Raw genomic sequence first — 19,560 nt, 5'->3', positions numbered from 1 at the left:
TAGGGGCTACAATAAATACGTCCACAGCTCTAGCGTATCCCAGCCCAGCAAGGATACAGAGCATTCAAGCCTTAATCACAGTCTTTCAACAGCAACAAGCTCTGCAAGCCAGCGTGTTCATGAGACTAATAGACATGATGGCATCTTGCATCTTCATAGTACCACATGCAAGACTGCAGATGCGTCATTACAGGAATACCTAGCACAGCAGTGGAACCAGGCTCAAGGTCAACTAACAGACCTGGTGTTGGTAGACAGCCGCACACATCTCTCTCTGCGGTGGTGGAACACCAAAAACTTGACAAAAGGGCGGCCGTTCCTCGAACCTGTTCCACAACTAGTGCTCACAGCAGACGCATCCCTCACAGGATGGGGAGCCCATCTCCTACATCATACAACTCAAGGACAATGGAACAGTCAACAAAAATTGTTCCATATCAACCATCTAGAGCTGCTAGCAATATTCTTAGCACTCAAAACATTCCAAGTACAAGTACAGAACAAAGCTGTATTGATCCGGACGGACAACATGACAGCCATGTATTACATACAAAAACAGGGGGGGAGCACGCTCTACAACTGTCCCAGCTCACACAGAACATTTGGAGATGGGCCATTCCACAAAATATATATCTGTTGGCAGATACCTTTCTGCACTTTTGCCTGTTGAACTGCACCTGTGTTAAGCGCTGGAGGACTGACACAGCGCTCTGTGTTGTTGCTGAAGCGCATTTGTAAGCGCTACTTTTCGCCGGGCCCGCTCCGCGGGTCCCGCTTCACCGGAGCAGCTCCCTGCTGTAACTGACATCTCAGGACTAAGGGCTTGAGGCACTCAGGGCTGCGAGCGGGCAGACTGCTGGACTCCAACTCCCAAGAGTCCCAGCAGCTGCCTCACCGATCCCACCTGGTGACGCTCTCCCTCAAGGCCACGCCCCCTTCTTTCCTGCAAAAGGCGCCGGATTTCCACCAACAGCGGATACCTTTCTGCACCTTTGCCTGTTGAACTGCACCTGTGTTAAGCGCTGGAGGACTGACACAGCGCTCTGTGTTGTTGCTGAAGCGCATTTGTAAGCGCTACTTTTCGCCGGACCCGCTCCGCGGGTCCCGCTTCACCGGAGCAGCTCCCTGCTGTAACTGACATCTCAGGACTAAGGGCTTGAGGCACTCAGGGCTGCGAGCGGGCAGACTGCTGGACTCCAACTCCCAGGAGTCCCAGCAGCTGCCTCACCGATCCCACCTGGTGACGCTCTCCCTCAAGGCCACGCCCCCTCCTAAGGTCAGTCAATAAACAGAGTTTCTGTACTCCGCTGCGCGGGAGCGCGCGGGTAGCGCCCGGGACAAGGGCGGGCCCTCTGAGGCCCTCAGAGGCCCGAGTAGGCCAGGCTAGGCCCACTCCCTTAGCCCCGGTACGTCATACCTTATTTCAAACTACCTGTGAGACTGCTCCTAAAGCTAGTCTGCAACCGGGTAGGCATTCACGCTCCTTTCTTTAGAAACATTTACCCACAGTATAATACCAGAGTCCCCTATCGACATAGAACACGCTCCTTCACAGCGCATTCACGATAGTGTTCCCCAGTCAAGATGACAAAGAAACTAAGATCCGGTAAAATAATAGTAGGAAGATCCAGCTCCAAAACTAAATCAAATCCCCTTCGAAACAAACATAGCCAATCGACCAACATGAAAAGTACCTGCCAGCTTTTCAACTTTTGGGAAAAGGGTAAAAACAAAGCCTTAGGGTTGGACAATAAAGTAACGGACCCAAAAGATCTTGGAGTTATCCATTTAGACTCTGCCCTAAATGATGCTCCAGAAAACCCCGAAATTAAAAAAGCAAAGGCAGATTCAAGTCCAGCTAGGACGCTACAATCCCCCCCCAAGAGTGAGTTCTCACCCCCCTTGTTTTCTACTTTGAAAAACAATATTGACCTAGCACCAGAGGTAATCATAAAAACAAAAAAAGACATAGAGCAAGATAATATAAACTTCATGGCAATTCCCGTCGATGAAGCTACTCAGCCTGCAAACAGTTCTCCAACCAAAACGTCATTTCACAACGGTTTGTCCCCAATGATTCTAGATGAAGTCCTTTGTCAACGGTATTTAGAATCTGATCCCACAATAGTTGAGTTACCCCAGAACACCCCGCTAATGTTAAACCATGCCGGCCTACAACTTTACAGCAGTACCCCTTCCAAAACCTCACACTCTCACTTTTCCTCTAGCCCAAATCTAAATTTGACCGGAATAAATTCCTTCCAATGTAAGGGGCCCGGTAAACCGCTTTCTGACTCCCTCCACATCTTAGAACATTTATTGGCCTCTATCTTACATTTATTGGAAAAATTTGTGGGGGGATCTGATTGTGTGCTGGATACAGTGACCCAAATTCTAAAAGTTCTGCTGAGGTCCCAAAAAGAGAGGGAAGCGGACGGGAAGGGGCCCTCCTCCCCTCCCACGGCCCCAGATCAAATTGGTATAAATGGGCAACCCCCAGTAGCTACAACTACTTTAAAAATAGTACAAGAGAAAACAGGTGCTTCCCAACCATTACCTAACTTAAATGGCTCAGTAAATCATGATTTTGTAATAAAACCTCATGGGGAAACCCCGCTAAATACTGGAAATAACCTATTCCCAATTTTTAAGAAACAGAAGGGGGGACGGGGAAACAGAGGAGGAAGCTATTCAGGGGGAAACTGATAATAGAGGGAAAATTGTGCCTATAAAAAAGAACGGAAAGCACAAGAGGAAACTGTTAAGACGGATAGATAAAAATAGGCGGAGGAAAATTTTATTCAGGAAACACTTAAACTCTCCCCTACTGGAAGCGTCACCTCAAGCACAGATGGCAGTGGGAAATAACAAAAACCCTGTCAATATGTCAGCCAAAGAAAATACTTCCTTAACATCCAAGGCTAAATTACCCTTCTTACCTACCCATACACCCCCCTCGTCAGCAATTACTAACATATTTACCTTTGGCCAACAAAGCAATAATACTAGGGATATAAAAGTGGCACACAAATCGACCTCCCCAGGTCAGGTTCTAAAGCCACTTACCCAAGCAACCATGCCACTTAATCCCTTCGCACCTGCCTATCAGGGTGTAACAGCTCAGGGTGCTCCTCCCCAAGGCTCTATGAACCAAGAAGCAGATAAACCAACTCCATTAGGGCAAGAGCATAATCATCCCGCACAAAAAATGTCCTCTTTCAATCCTTTTGTAATTGCTCCCATGGAAGCTCCTGCAAAGGCTTCCACGGGCAAAGAATACATAGAAAATAACATAGATACTGTATGGGTAGATTTCTTTCCCCTTTTTGAACCTGACTGCATTCTGAATAGATCCCTCTTGTTGAAATACTTTCAAGAATCTGCCAATCTGAAACTTATTCAATCAGCCGACCTAGATATAGTTCTGCAACGAAAGTCTGAAGTGGGGACGGTCACGAGGGTGAAGTTTCACTCTAAACTGGTAGCTAACCTCATCCTCCAACGGACTGAAGACCTCCAGAGTAGGGGAATAGATGTAATTCCTGTATTATTGCCCTCCAGTCGGAATAACGCCGTTAAAACGGTAAACCAACGGAATCCCTCCTCTTCCCTGCTGCTAGCCGCAGCAGGCAATATAAATAACTTGGGTGAAATCAAAGAATTAAAAATAAGCAAGTCCAGTGATTCTCGAGTGGTATCATATGCTCAACCCTCTTTTTTAACTCATACTACCCTTAGAGAGGAAAAGGATCACTGGAATTGGCTGCCCAAAGTATTAGCCGACAAATCCTCGGGAAAACCATTATCTAATCAGTTCCTTTAGCACGGATTTATCCATAATATCGTGGAATTCAGCAGGCCTAAAAAATAATATGGAGAAAATACAATTTCTCCTATCCCTGGAGGCAAATATCATATGTCTCCAGGAGACATGGTGCAATGAAAGTATCCAAATAGGGAAGGGCTATTTTGTTCTAGAAGGCAGTGCTACTGCGAATAAAAAAGGCCACGCCAGCGGGGGCATAGCCTGCCTACTATCCAACCGTATAAACTGGGACTACAACCACTTCCTGGACCCGAGTAAACTTTTCCAGGTAGTTACCTTGTTTGGGTCAGGCAACTTTTTAGCTGGAACCCGCCTGGCCTTGATAAATGCCTATATCCCTCCTGAAACGGGTTTTAATACAATTTTAAATAAAATCTTCCTCCATATACAGAGCATTAAGGAGAAAGATCCTGGAACGGTTATTATCTTAACTGGGGACTTGAATTGTAAAATCTCCAACTTTAGTTTAAATCTATTTTCTGACAAAATAAGAGAAGAAACACTCCATATTCCTCGGGCAACATTCCCTGAAAATATATTAACAAATAAACGGGGTAAACTATTACTAAACGAGTTGGCAGAAATCGATGGGATAATCGCAAATGGGCGTCTCCCCTCGGACTCTCCAGCAAACTTTACCCATAGATCGTATCAAGGGGAATCGATTCTTGATTATGTTATAATAGGGTCTCATTCATTTGAGTTATTAAAGGATATCGCTGTAATCGATACCATTTTCAGCGATCATAAAATAATTTCCATCTCAATGAACGTACATCCCCCTAAATGTGATCAATGGTCCTTGAACAGTAACCAAATAAATTTTGGTAACAGTTCGGGAAGGTGTTATTGGAATGCAAGGGCTCATCGTTACCTGGAGGATATGCTAGATATAGCAATCTCCGAGCTCCCCTCTTGGTATGGTCGCGAAAATGAGCTTTTTTCCCTATTTTTGAATTCAATAATAACAGGGGCTCAAAAACAGAACAAGAAAAAATCCACCAAAATAATCCATTGTCCTCTGAAATTGCTCAACGTAGACCTGAATAAACTTATAAGGGCCCAATACTTAAATAGAACTGAGGATAAATCCCGACAAATAACAACACTAAAAAGGAGAAGGAGGCGACTCTTATATGCTCTTCGAAAAGAAAAAGAGGATACCATCTGGGTAAAAATAAGGGAAGCTGCAACTAATGGAGAATTGAGACAATTCTGGTCCCTTATAGGTGAAGGGTGCGGAACGAGAACCATTCCGCTGCCTATCCCTATCGAGGAACACATATGGAGGGATTTCGTCTCAAACCTCTATGCCAGCAACCACTCAGTTTCTCCCCAAGTTCGGTTTTTAGACATTAGCCCACCGACAGAGTCTTTTTCAGAAAAAGACATAGAACTCGCCATTGGGGAAATGAGACGCTCAGGGGCTATGGGCCCCGATGAAGTCCCAATTAATGTGTTAAAGCAGAACAGGGTCAAATGGAGCAAGCTCTTATGCCCTATCTTTAATTCCTGCATATTAAGCGGAAAGGTCCTACCTTCCTGGAAGGGAAGTATCCTGGTCCCATTGTACAAAAAGGGTGATCGTCTCCTCCCCCAGAATTATCGCCAGATTGCATTGCTGGATGCAATCGGCAAAGTTTTTACTAGATGCCTGCTCAAAAGGATAAATGCTTGGGTTGAATCTGCAAATATCCTTCCACTTGAACAGACAGGCTTTAGAAAAAACCACGGGACCATGGATAATCTAACTGCCCTCCAGGTAATAGTTGATAAGTACATAAGAGCGAGGAAGGGGAGAGTCTATGTGGCTTTCATAGATTTCTCCACGGCCTTTGATAAGGTCGACCGTCAGGTATTGTGGAGAAAGCTACACATCTTAGGAATGCCACATAGCCTCTTACGCTTGGTCCAGGATCTGCATGATGATACATGGTGGAAGGTCCTGTTGGGAGGAGAAAGAGGTCTCTCTCGGCTCATTCCATCTGCAAATGGCCTCAAACAGGGCTGCCTACTAGCTCCCCTCCTATTTTCCCTTTATGTTAGTGACCTTCCCCTTACTTTATCAACATGTGTAGGAATTGCCCCACGCTTAGGCGAAAGACACATCCCCTGCTTAATGTATGCAGACGACATTTTAATATTAGACCTCTCCCCTAAGGGTCTTAATAACCGTCTGCATGCACTACACACCTTCTCTGAAGAGCACTTTTTGAAAATAAATATTTCTAAAAGTAAGATAATGTGCTTGGAGGGACGAAACAAACTAAAACTGGACCACATTAGTTGGGAATTGGGAGGTCAGAAATTAGAAAGAGTAAAATCGTACGTCTTTCTAGGTATGGTAGTCACTAGTAATTTAAGTAATAAATTACACATTGAAAGCAGTTCCCGAAAAGCAAAGTCACAGGGTAAAGGCCTAAGAACACTGTACAAATCAACAGGTCAGATACACTTCGTTCTTCTGTTGGAGGCCTTTCGGGCAAAAGTTCCCCCGACTCTGCTTTACGGGGTAGAATTAATTGACCTAGCGGAATGGGGCTTTTTAGACACAGTGGAGGGCTCCCTACTGAGAAATTTAACCTCGGTTAATAATAGTTGTAGCTCTGCAACCCTGCGTCTTGAACTTGGCCTTAGGAGTAGCTGGGCTCAGGGACTTGCAGGAGTGATTCGTTGGGTTATTAGTCTGATTAAAGGAAAGCCATCTACTCTCAGATCTCTTATTACAAAAGAGTTGATGGGCCCCCTAAATGCATACTCGATCCTAATAAAGAACTATAGGAAAGCTATCACTCTTTTGGAGTTGGAGGAAGCATCCATCTTAGAACTTTCCATGACCCAATTGAAATTACAACTAAAACAAGCTACATGGAAGCTAAGTTACGAGAGGGATCGGAATTTAATAACACAAAAAAAGGGGGTCACACAAGTTGTTGATTCCTATCTAATCAGACAGATACAACCCTACCTGTCATGGAACATCCCGCACGGCTTACGCCGTTTTTGGCTGCTTCTCAGGCAGGACTTGCTCCCCCTGAACAAGTTGTTGGCCAAATGGTACGGAATATCCAACGTATGTAATTTCTGTAACCTAGCAATTCAAGACTCCAAACATGCCCTGCTAGTTTGTCCTGCATTATTGACCTACCGGCGCCTCTGGATAAAACCGGCTTGTATTCAGTTTGGTATTTCTTCTGCAACAGCTCTGTTGGATGCTATTCTTAGCCCCCCAAATGGAATTTTTTGCAACAAAATTTTTAATTTTTTAAAATGTTTCTTAGAACTTTATTAGTAGGATGGTAAATTGCTTTTGTATAATTACTGTCTGTATGAGTTGTTTTATACGGTCAAAATTTCACACTGTGTTTTGTAATTGTATAATATGTGGATCTCCACGGAGTTCCAAAACATATTCAATAAAATAAATTCAAATATCTGTTGGCAGAGCACCTTCCAGGAGTTCTCAATCAGATAGCAGATCTGTTGAGTCGGCACACACAACAAATTCACGAATAGGAATTACATCCGCAGGTTCTTCAACCATTCTTTCACAAGTGGGGTCATCCAGACATGATCTGTTCGCCACACACAAACGCAAAATGCCCAACCTTCGCCGCCAGGTTTCCACACCTGCTGTCCAAGGGCAATGCGATATGGATGAACTGGTCAGGCAGATTTGCATACGCTTTTCCGCCAATATCATGAATACCATTAGTAGTACGCAAGCTCAGACAACAGTCTCTCAAACTAATCCTAGTAGCTCCCACATGGGCACGCCAACCGTGGTTCACCACACTGCTAGAACTATCTCTAGTTCCACACCAAAAGCTACGACTGACTCCATCCCTGCTCACGCAGAACCATGGAGACCTCTGACATCCAGACCCAAATCAACTGAATTTGGCGATCTGCCTCCTGAAGTCTTAGTTTGGTTATCTTAACCTACCACCAGATTGTATGAACATTATTAAGGAGGCCAGGAGACCTACTACCAGAGCTTGTTATGCTGCTAAATGGAAGAGATTTGCCATTTATTGCAACAATAACCAAATTGACCCCCTGGATGCTACCATCCAGAATATCATTTGTTATCTTTTACATTTACAAAGGTGTATCTTGGCATATTCATCCATACGTCTGCACCTTGCAGCAATTGCAGCATATTTACAAAACAGACATCTGTCTCTTTTCAGAGTGGCTGCAATTGAAGCTTTTATGGAAGGATTAAAAATAATCATACCACCCAGGTTGCCACCTTCTCCAGTATGGAACCTAAACATTGTTCTTACAAGGCTAATGGGACCCCCCTTTGAGCCTTTACATAAATGTGAACTGCAATTCCTCACGTGGAAAATGACTTTCCTTATTGCTATCACTTCTCTTAAGAGAGTAAGTGAGATACAAGCTTTCACACTACAAGGACCATTTTTACAACTATACCATAATAAAGTGGTTCTAAGGACTAATCCAAAATTCCTTCCAAAAGTCATTAGTCCTTTTCATTTGAACCAATCTGTAGAGTTACCTCTGTTTTTCCAAGACCCAGACTCTGTGGCAGAAAGAGTTCTACACACATTAGATGTTAAAAGAGCTCTTCTCTACTATATAGATAGGACTAAATCTTTTCGAAAAACAAAACTGTTTGTATTTTTTCTCTTCACCTCATCAAGGCAACCCCATCTCTAAAGGTTGAATTACAAGGTGGATTGTAAAATGTATACAAATATGCTATCAAAAAGCAAAACGTACATTAACAGTTCCTCCTAGAGCGCACTCAACACGCAAACTAGGAGCCTTTATGGCTTTCTTAGGAAACATCCCCCTAGAGGACATATGCAAAGCAGCAACATGGTCTACAACACACACCTTCACTAAACTACTGTGTTGATGTGCAAGCCAAGCAGCAAGCGGCAGTAGGCCAAGCTGTCCTTAAAACTCTCTTTCAAACTACTGCAATAGATACAGGTGACCACCGCTAGGGGAGACACTGCTTAAGTGTAGTATCTGCAGCTCATATGCCTTGAACGGAAAATGCTACTTACCAGTATGCATCTGTTCTTGGCATGTAGAGCTGCAGATCACTACACGCCCTCCCACCTCCCCGGGACTTGTATCTGTTCCAGTTTTATCTTACTTAGATGCACACAGATGGACATCTTTTTTCTTTACTCCTACTAACTCCATCATTTCCCATCATGGCGAAAAACAATCTAAGGATGGAGCCGATGCCCATGCGCACTATCGTCCAAGGGAGGAGTCACCTATCTCGTAACTACAAAGACTTCTTCCAAGAAGACAACAACATGCAATCATCCGAGCCCAACACCAGGTGGCGATCTAATGCTAAGTGTAGTGATCTGCGGCTCTACATGCCAAGAACAGATGCATACTGGTAAGTAGCGTTTTCCTTCTCAGAGAGACCGACGGAGCAATAGATAGAGACAGACCGAGAATCAGACAGACAGAGAGTCAGAAACTCACGAAGTGTGACGGAGACGGAGTGTGACGGAGACGGAGTGTGACGGAGACGGAGTGTGACGGAGGGAGAGACAGACAGAGAGAGAGGCACACACAGAGAGAGAGAGAGAGAGAGAGAGAGACACAGACAGAGAGAGAGATACACAGACAGAGAGAGAGAGAGAGATACAGAGAGAGAGAGAGAGATACAGAGAGAGAGAGAGAGAGAGAGAGAGACACGGACACAGAGAGAGATAGAGAGACACACACAGACACAGAGAGAGATAGAGAGACACACACAGACACAGAGAGGCAGACACAGAGAGAGAGAGAGGGACATACACAGACACAGAGAGAGACACACACAGACACAGAAAGAGAGACGCACACAGACACAGAGAGAGCGAGAGAGAGACGCACACAGAGAGAGAGCGAGAGAGAGACGCACACAGACACAGAGAGGGCGAGAGAGAGACGCACACAGACACCGAGCGAGCGAGAGAGAGATGCACACGCCGAGAGAGAGACACACACAGGCAGAGGGAGAGACACGCAGACAGAGACACAGAGGGAGAGACACGCAGACAGAGACACAGAGGGAGAGACACGCAGACAGAGACACAGAGCGAGAGACATGCAGAAACAGAGAGACAAAGAGAGACACGCAGACAGACAGAGAGGGAGAGAGAGACATTCAGACAGACAGAGAGAGAGAGACACACACACACACAGACAGCTACAGAGAGAGAGAGCGAGAGAGACAGACCGAGAGACCCTGAGAGCGAATCAGAAACTAAGAGAGAGACTGAGTGGACAGAGACTGAGATGACCAAAGACGGACAGAGGCTAAGAGACTGAGAGAGACTGAGACTGAGAGAGACTGAGACTGAGAGAGACTGAGAGAGACTGGGACTGAGAGAGACTGGGACTGAGAGAGACTGGGACTGAGAGAGACTGGGACTGAGAGACTGAGACTGAGAGAGACTGAGAGAGACTGAGACTGAGAGAGACTGAGACTGAGAGAGACTGAGACTGAGAGAGACTGAGACTGAGAGAGACTGAGGCTGAGAGAGACTGAGGGTGAGAGAGACTGAGGCTGAGAGAGACTGAGGCTGAGAGAGACTGAGGCTGAGAGAGACTGAGGCTGAGAGAGACTGAGGCTGAGAGAGACTGAGGCTGAGAGAGACTGAGGCTGAGAGAGACTGAGGCTGAGAGAGACTGAGGCTGAGAGAGACTGAGGCTGAGAGAGACTGAGGCTGAGAGAGACTGAGGCTGAGAGAGACTGAGGCTGAGAGAGACTGAGGCTGAGAGAGACTGAGGCTGAGAGAGACTGAGGCTGAGAGAGACTGAGGCTGAGAGAGACACGGACAGAGATTGAGAGACGGAGAGACGGAGAGAGACGGAGAGACGGAGAGAGACGGAGAGACGGAGAGAGACTGAGAGACGGAGAGAGACTGAGAGACGGAGAGAGACTGAGAGACGGAGAGAGACTGAGAGACGGAGAGAGACGGAGACTGAGAGAGACGGAGACTGAGAGAGACGGAGACTGAGAGAGACGGAGACTGAGAGAGACGGAGACTGAGAGAGACGGAGACTGAGAGAGACGGAGACTGAGAGAGACGGAGACTGAGAGAGACGGAGACTGAGAGAGACTGAGAGAGACGGAGAGAGACGGAGAGAGACTGAGAGAGACGGAGAGAGACTGAGACTGAGAGAGACTGAGACTGGGAGAGAGACGGAGACTGGGAGAGAGACGGAGACTGGGAGAGAGACGGAGACTGAGAGAGAGATTGAGACTGAGAGAGAGATTGAGACAGAGAGAGAGAGAGATTGAGACTGAGAGAGAGAGAGAGATTGAGACTGAGAGAGAGAGAGAGATTGAGACTGAGAGAGAGAGAGAGATTGAGACTGAGAGAGAGATTGAGACTGAGAGAGAGATTGAGACTGAGAGAGAGATTGAGACTGAGAGAGAGATTGAGACTGAGAGAGACTGAGAGAGACTGAGAGAGACTGAGAGAGACTGAGAGAGACTGAGAGAGATGGACTTAGACAGAGAGACGGAGGGAGAGAGAGGGGAGAGATGGGGGGAGGGACAGAGGGGAGGGAGGTTATGTCTACCTTATGGGTCCATGGCATGCCATAGATGAGCATACTTATTTCTAAGTAATCTTTATATGTTTTTGACAGGAGGGACTGAAATAACAGCTTTGTCAACCAATGTTAAACAGGAGGATGATTGTACCTTGGACCATCAGTACTCTCGGATGCCTAACTTTGAAGGTGAGTAAATGGTGCTCCCTGACAAGACACTGGAGTGACCCTCTTCCATTCCAAAAGGAGATTATTTGTTGTGTAACCATTGTGTATCACACTATGCTTGTCTATGGAGTGTTCACTGTTTTGTGTTGTAATTTTTCCCTCACCCCTTTAATCGTCTGTTTCCTAGTGGGTTATGCATGGAAGCCAGTTGGAGTAATGTGTCTGCCAGTATAGCTCATTTCCATTGTTCCCATTTTCTTCATGTTTCAATACGCAATACTCCTCATGATGTTCTGTCTCATTACAGGGCAGGAAATAATGCAACATGGTTTTACTGGTTTACTTGCATCCCTAAAGGATTTGTGAATCACCCACATAGCTGTGAGGCTTGGCCATAAAATGGGGGTTATTTTATGCCGTGATTGTGTGACCTAACGGCGTAATACATTATCAACCCCTTTAGGACCAGTCAGATTCCGCTTATTAGTCCTTAGCTCAACCCTCGCTAGCTGTTCGCTGAGCAGTCAGACTTACACAAAGGAACATGTGTATAACATTTAAACAGCGCAAAGGCAATTACCGAATAAATAAACGAGACCGCAAAACTTAAATGATTCGCTGCAGGTTTCTGGAGACACAGAATTTATAAGGTACAGTAAATTAGAGGTTTTTACTTAATCACAAACAAACATTAGCAAATTCAATGAATTTGACACTTGAAAACCTTTTCAAGAAACACTTGAATAAGTAGCCGTGTGGTTGCTTGTTGTTATGTTAGGTGACCCACTCCAGCAGGGAGCCAGTCCGGGGACAAACAAGGTCCACAGAAACAGTACCTCTCCTAGAAAAGCAATCTTCAGTCCAGTTCCAGCATCAGTGGCTCCTTGTCATTGACTTTGATGGAGTGGTCCTGATACTAAGGATACATACAGGATGCTGACGGTGCTGAAGATGCTGAAGATGCTGTGCGCTTGACTGGGGTCTTCTTGGGCTACTCCTCGGTCCGCTAGCCTGGTGAGGCCATCCTGGACACAGTGAACGATGCCCCTCAAAGTCCTCCTGAGCTTGGCAGAAGCCCATTCGCCACTGGGCTACAAGTCACCCGTTACAGCGGTTTCAATGTTTTTCTTCTTTTGGCAGTAAGTTTCCCTCTGGGCAACCTAGCTGTACTCCAGTGACTCTCGTTAGCTCCTTGGTGCCGCAGGGCAGTCCTTCTTTCATCCTCTTCTCCAGTCCGGATCTGAATTCTGGTTGCCAAAGGGGCACTTTTTATTCCCAGAAAATGTCCTCAAAGGAGGTCTCAGTCACCAACCAACATCTCTAATTCCAGATCCAACACCACCCTCAGAGGTACACTCGTCTACAGACCCCCAGGGCCACAGTTCCTCAACGCCATCTGCGACATCGTCAGCACGCACGCCCTTGTTTCTACAGAATACATCCTCCTCGAAGACCTGAATTTCCTCGTCAAGAAAGCCAATGACAGCAACTCCAATGCACTGCTCGACAACCTCCGACTGAAACAGCTTGTCACAGCCCCCAACCGCTTCGCCGGACACACGCTCGACCCCATCCTCTCTGCCAGCAAACACAACACCTTCAGCCACCGCCGAACTCCACTGGACAGACCACCACGCGTCCACTTCACCTTCAAGAAAGCCATCACGCACCACCACCCGCAACGGATTCCCCACCGCAGTTGGAAGAAGATCACAGAAGACCAGCTCATCACCACCCTAGCCTGAGAGCCACCAACCGACACAGCCGCCCGCAATCTCAGGCAATGGATCTACGACTGCGCCAACACTCTCGCCCAGATCAAAAGACCCTCAAACAGACAGAAAGACCAGCTTGTTCACCACATACCTCCAGGAGTCCAAGCCGAATTGCTGAAGACTCGAAAAAAAAGTGGCACCACGAACAGACATAGGACAACCACGCAGCCCTCAAGAACGCCAGCCGCAAGCTCCACCAACTATTCGAGCCAACAAAAGGACCTCCTTCCAGGAACGCATCGACAACATCGCACACAATAGCAAAGAGCTCTTCAACATGGTGAAGGAGCTCTCCAACCTGTGTCTGTTTGACGGTGCATGGAGGGTGGGATTTTAGGGGGGTAAAAGCAGATACTGAATGGTGCAGCTGACCAAACGCCCAGGAGAGGTGGACACTGTGGCATCTCCGTGAGAACGAAAGACTTGGCGCGCAGCCCAGCCTCCGGGATGTGGGCTAAATGGCTGTGTATGATATCTATGTCACTTCAATTTTTTTTTTGTGATGCCATAAGTGTACTGGTTGGCCTATTCTGAGGTCTTGTTTCTAATTCTGCAATAAAAATACATTAAAAAAAAAAAAAAAGAGCTCTCCAACCCCAGCGACATCCCGCCATCGCAAGACCTCTGCAACTCACTAGCCACCTTCTTTCACCGCAAAATCGCAGACATCCATGACCGCTTCAACACCCAGACCCTTCAGACAGTCGCCAACACCGCAGATTCACCACCCCCAAGCCTCACCAACCTCCTGGTCTCCTGGACCCACGACAACGACACCATGAAGACCATGAACACCATATCAATACCATGAACACCATCTACTTCGGCTCTTCCTCCGACCCCTGCCCTCACCACATCCTCAACAAAGCTAACTGCATCATCGCACCCCAACTCCGGCAGATCATCAACAGCTCCTCCGAGACACCACCTTCCCGGAAAGCTGGAAACACGCTGAGATCAATGCACTACTCGAGAAACCCACAGCGGACTCGGAGGACCTCAAGAATTTCCAGCCCATCTCCCTGCTCCCGTTCCCGGTGAAAGTCATCGAAAAGATTGTCAACAGGCAACTGACCCACTTCCTCAGGGAGAACAACATCCTGGACTCGTCCCAATCAGGATTCCGCAGCAATCATTGCACCGAAACTGCCCTCATCGCTGCCACCGATGACATCAGGACCCTTCTGGACAACAGCGAAACCGCGGCCCTCATCCTCCTGGACCTCTCGGCCGCCTTAGACACCGTCTGCCACCACACCCTACGCACACACCTCCACGATACAGGAATTGGCGACAAAGACCTGGACTGAATCGCCTCCTTCCTCACCGACAGAACCCAGAGGGTCCGCCTCCTCCCATTCCACTCTAAATGTAAATGTTTTTGTACTTGTATAGCGCACAGCTACCCGCTGTGGGTTTCCCGGCGCTTGTACGAATACCGCAAGGGAACCCTTCCTGACTTTTCCCTGTGAAGTGTCCACTCCTGGGCACCCCCATGGTGCAGACCAGGCATCCCTCGCGTTGTGGAGACTAAGCAAGCTATTGCCCAGAGTTGCAGCGTGTGACCCATGATCAGAATAGGCACTGAGGCGATAATATCCGGTCAGGGGAATTAATGAGCCCGAGACCCGTCGGGGCAGGAATCGAACCCTGCTCAGAGCTCTGCATCGAGGTCTGCCCGCTCTAACCATTGAGCCACACTTCTCCACACTAAAGCCACCAAGATCATCTGTGGCGTGCCCCAAGGATCATCCCTCAGCCCTACCCTTTTCAACGTATACATGGCTCCACTCTCCAAAATTGTCAGCTCGCACAACCTCGGCATCGTCTCCTACACCGATGACACCCAGCTGATCCTCTCACTCACCAAAGACCCCGCCACCGCCAAAGCCAACCTCTACAAAAGACTGAAGGCCGTGGCCGACTGGATGAAGAACAGTCGCCTGAAAGTTAACTCCGACAAGACGGAGGTCCTCATCCTCTGCTCCACCCCGTCTGCCTGGGACGACTCTTGGTTCCCGCCCACTCTGGGAGCTGCACCATACCCACCGACCACGCATGCACGCAACATGGGGTTTCTTCCTGGAATCATCGCTCTCAATGACCCAACATGTCAACGCCGTCTCCTCCTCCTCCTCCTGCTTCAACACCCTCCGCATGCTTCGCAAGATCTACGGATGGATCCCCACCGAAGCCAGAAGGACGGTCACCCACACCCTCGTAGGCAGCAGACTGGACTACAGCAACGCCCTCTACGCAGGAACCACGGCCAACCTCCAGGCAAGACTTCAACGCACACAAAATGCCTCCACCCGCCTCGTCTTCTGCATCCCCCGCCACACCCACATCACTGCCCACCTGAAAGACCTGCTCTGGCTCCCAGTCAACAAGAGAATCACCTTCAAGCTCCTCACTCACGCTCACAAATCACTCCACAACACTGCACCAGCATACCTCAACAAACGTCTCACCTACTACATCCCGAATCGCCAGCTTCGCTTCGCCGACCTCGCCCTCTCTCCGTCCCACGCTTATACAGAACCACCACCACCGGTGGCAGATGCTTTTCCTACCTCGCCGCCAAGACTTGGCACACCCTCCCCACCCATCTACGACAGACCCAGGACCTGCTGACCTTCAGGAGACATCTCAAGACCTGGCTGTTCGAGCAGTAGCTGCATCCCCACTCCCCCCTCACTCCCCCTCAGCGCCTTGAGACCCTCAAGGGTGAGTAGTGCGCTTTACAAATTATTGATTGATTGATTGATTAATTGAACCAATAGGCTACTAGGTTCCCCCCCTCCTGATGACTACTTCTGTGAAGTGTGGCATTTAGCTACCCCAGAAGACTCTATTCTGTATTCAACAAACGTGGCAGAGCCCCTCTCTCGGCATGCAGAGCTTCCTAGCCCAACCCCAGAGCGGTGTCTACCAGGGGGGCTACACACCCCCTGAAAGCCAGTTTGACAGCTGGTTTCCTCTCTCTGTCCCTAGTACCAGCCTGTCTGCCTGAACAATATAGCAGCCCCTCTCCCAAGTGTTTGCCATATGCCCTTCTGAAGCTCACCATTTGCGCCAACACTGTTTGGCTTCATGCCAGGGCGAGTTAACACCTCTCCCCCACGCAGGCTTTTATTGCATCCTTTCCTGGATGTCATTTACACTTCGCCCCAGGAGTGCAGAAAGCTGTCTCAGGGGCAGACCTCATGGGCAACTATGATGGGCACAGGATACTCTGGGTAAGAAAGTGCAACTTTGAAGAAGTTGCAGACAGCAACAAGTTACATTAGTTTTGACTTGAGCATCAAACCAGGCTCAATGTTAAAAGTTGTTTGATAGCTTTCAGTATCGTCTTTAGTAGTCCCAGTCAGAAGGTAGCAGGGCTGAGGTGTCAGCCCAATGAGCCTAGGAGCTTTTTCGACAGTACAAAATAGCAATTGCAGGTTTTTTTCTTTTGGAACATTTGAAAGCACATGTTCCACGTTATAATATACAGCAACCTGCCCCAGAGTTCGATAGGCCTACCTTAGGGGTGACTTATATATATTAGAAAGTGAGGATTGAGCTTTGCTAATGTTTTAAATGGCATAGTTGAGTTGGCAGTTTAAAACTGCCCTTGCAGTGGGAGCCATGTGTTACCTTAGTCACACCCACGGCGGCACAAACCGCTGCAATCCCTGGGTGTAACCCTCTAACATACAGACACTGGAGACCCTGGGTACCAAATACTAGGGACTTGCAAGTAAGTTAGCGTATGCCAATTGGGTATAAGCCAATAAAACGGACTCGTTCTAATGTCTGGCACTGAGGTCTCGTTAGTGTCCAAAAACCAGCAGGGTCAGTCCGAAACTTTAGGGGTGATCATACAAAAAGAGGCATTTCCTTAGATAGCCCTCCTGCAGACGAAAGGTGATGAGCAGCCAACTTTTATCCTGTTAGTTCTCATCATCTAAGGGTAAGAACCGGGAAAGGCCATCTGCATTGGTATAGTCAGTCTCTGGTCTGTAATAAATAAATATATTTATTAATCTCAGAGAGGTATTGGACATATAATTACACCCATTGATCATTCAATGTACATTTTCAATTACTTCCATTAACATCATAATTCATTTCCTATTCTAAATAGAGAATCAAGTAATGATAGATCATACATAAATACAAAATTCATGGTGAGTCCAGTTTCTCACATTCCTGGTACATTTACCCTACCCCAAGCAGCCAGTTTATAATTGGGATCCAATGTTTCCCCCCCCCCCCCCCCAATCTTTTAGCCTGATGACCCTTATATTTGTAAAGTGCTTGTTCCAATTTGTAAATGGTGATTAAGTGGGCCAGTCACTCTTGGAACCCCAGGGCTGTGAGTCTTTCTATCTAGTTGCGATTATTAGCCTAATAACGATAACTGAAATAAATACAATACCGATCTGGCTTCAGTCCAGCCCTGTGCTGTTATCGTGACCCACCATCATAAGCGAGGGAGTTAGGCCGGCACTTCTTCCTAATATCTTTTCCCAAACGTTTCGCTTTTTATCGGGTCTAACTTGGAGCAGCCGTAAAACATGTATCGCCTCTGCCAGTTCGTTTCAGCATCTGGAGCATTTATCATCCTTCCTTTTTCCCCAATTGAATAATTTAGCATGGCTATAATATAGGTTGAAAATCGTCTTGAAATGTTGAGCCTTTGGGTTAGGTGATAGAAGCTTTCTTTTGGCCGGCTCAAGTGACATGTCTATATCTTCCCTCTGTATTCTGCTGGCCCATTTCATCTCAGTTTTCTCCATGTTGTCGGGGGCTTCCTCCATCATAATACCATATAAGTGTTTTATTTTACAAACGGATCCCCCCAGGGTCTCAAGCAATGGAATCTTTGCCATTGAAATCACCAGCCTCCTTTTGCCAAAGAAGCGCTTAATTTGAAGATATTTAAAATAATGCTTGTCAGGGATTCCATACTCTCTCTGCAAATTGGGGAAAAAGATGTAGTTAATCTAATGCCTGAATATCCCTCACTATCCTTAAGCCAAGCTGTTCCCATTGTTTCCCAATTGCATCATAGAAAACCGGGGAAAGAAGGACGGTTGCCAAATAGGTGTATACCTTGTAAATTTCTCAAAGCTCAAGTATTTTAGATGTTTTCCCCAGGGTGTCAATGCATTCCTAATGATTTGAAATTGTACCTTCTTAGAAATAACTAGGTTCAAGCTGGCGAAGCAACAGCGCTCTAGCACCTTCCCCAAGTGCCAACTCATAAATTGTTGGGAGACCCTCAGACCCTGCAGCTCTCTCTACCATCCTTTTCAAAGAGAAGTAAATTCATACATTGCAGTAGCGCTGCCACGTGGTAAAAAGTGAGATTAGGAGCGGTCCATCCACCCTGTGTTTGAGGCAAAGTGAGAAGTTTCAAGGATCTCCTGATCTTACCATATTGCAAAATAAACTTGCTAAATATAGAATCTAGTGCTTTAATTATTGACCCTTCAATTTCCACTGGCAGTGCCCTAAATAAGTATAACATCTTGGAAGCATGACCATCTTGAGGACGTTGATCCAACCGATGATGGTCAGATGTAATGAATTGATCCTCCTGAGATCCGATACTATTTTATTAATCATTGGGTCAAAATTAATTTGTGGATCCGATCCACATCCGGATGAATCCTGACTCCAAGGTAAGTAGCCGTGGGTACTCGACGATTATCCTGAAAGATGATATTATTGGTGCATATTATTTCAGTCTTAGTTTTGTTCAGTAGGTACCCTGACTCCCTTCCATATATGATCGCCATGGCTTCTATTTGCTTTATTGCCATATCTGGGTTTGGTGTTATTACCGCAATGTCGTCTGCGTAGGCTAACGCTTTGGTTTTGACCCGCTGGGTTAAAGCCGGAATAAGGGCTTGATTCTCTATGATCTGTTGAATGAAAGGGTCAATGTATAAAGTAAATAAGATGCTCTTTTGGTATCGGATTCTTTGCTTATCAACTGGAGCTTTGCATATCGTGCCCTATGCATTGCTTTAATTGCTGTGATGGCCCTTGGACTGAATCCCATGGCAGCCAGAACTCCCCATAAGTACTCCAATGCCACCCAATCAAATGCCCTTTCCTCGTCCAGGAGGATCCTAGCCAGATTCCCGTTGGTTTCCTTAGCGATATCAAACAGAGCCACGGCTCGCCTTGAATGATCTGTTGTGTCTCTGCCAGGTATGAAGCCATGCTGCCAAAGCGAGACAAGACAAC

General features: G+C 46.9%; 1 protein-coding gene across 46 annotated transcripts in view; it reads left to right on the top strand.

Moving 5' to 3' along the window:
- LOC147700405 (uncharacterized) overlaps positions 1-19,560 on the top strand; it is a 700,768-nt gene that overhangs the window by 173,416 nt on the left and 507,792 nt on the right. For 44 of the 46 annotated variants that reach the window (XM_086935772.1, XM_086935787.1, XM_086935804.1 and 41 more), the window contains exon 7: positions 11,471-11,563. The exons of the other annotated variants lie outside the window; for them this stretch is intronic. In XM_086935772.1, the coding sequence (XP_086791898.1) occupies positions 11,471-11,563 (93 nt within the window). The remainder of the gene's footprint in view (positions 1-11,470; positions 11,564-19,560) is intronic. 46 annotated transcript variants of the gene reach the window in all.

This window comes from Lissotriton vulgaris, chromosome 8 (genome assembly GCF_964263255.1).
Source record: "Lissotriton vulgaris chromosome 8, aLisVul1.2, whole genome shotgun sequence".
NCBI lineage: Eukaryota > Metazoa > Chordata > Amphibia > Caudata > Salamandridae > Lissotriton > Lissotriton vulgaris.
The sequence above is the reverse complement of the archived record's forward strand: the minus strand, read 5'-3'. Positions and strand labels throughout refer to the sequence as shown.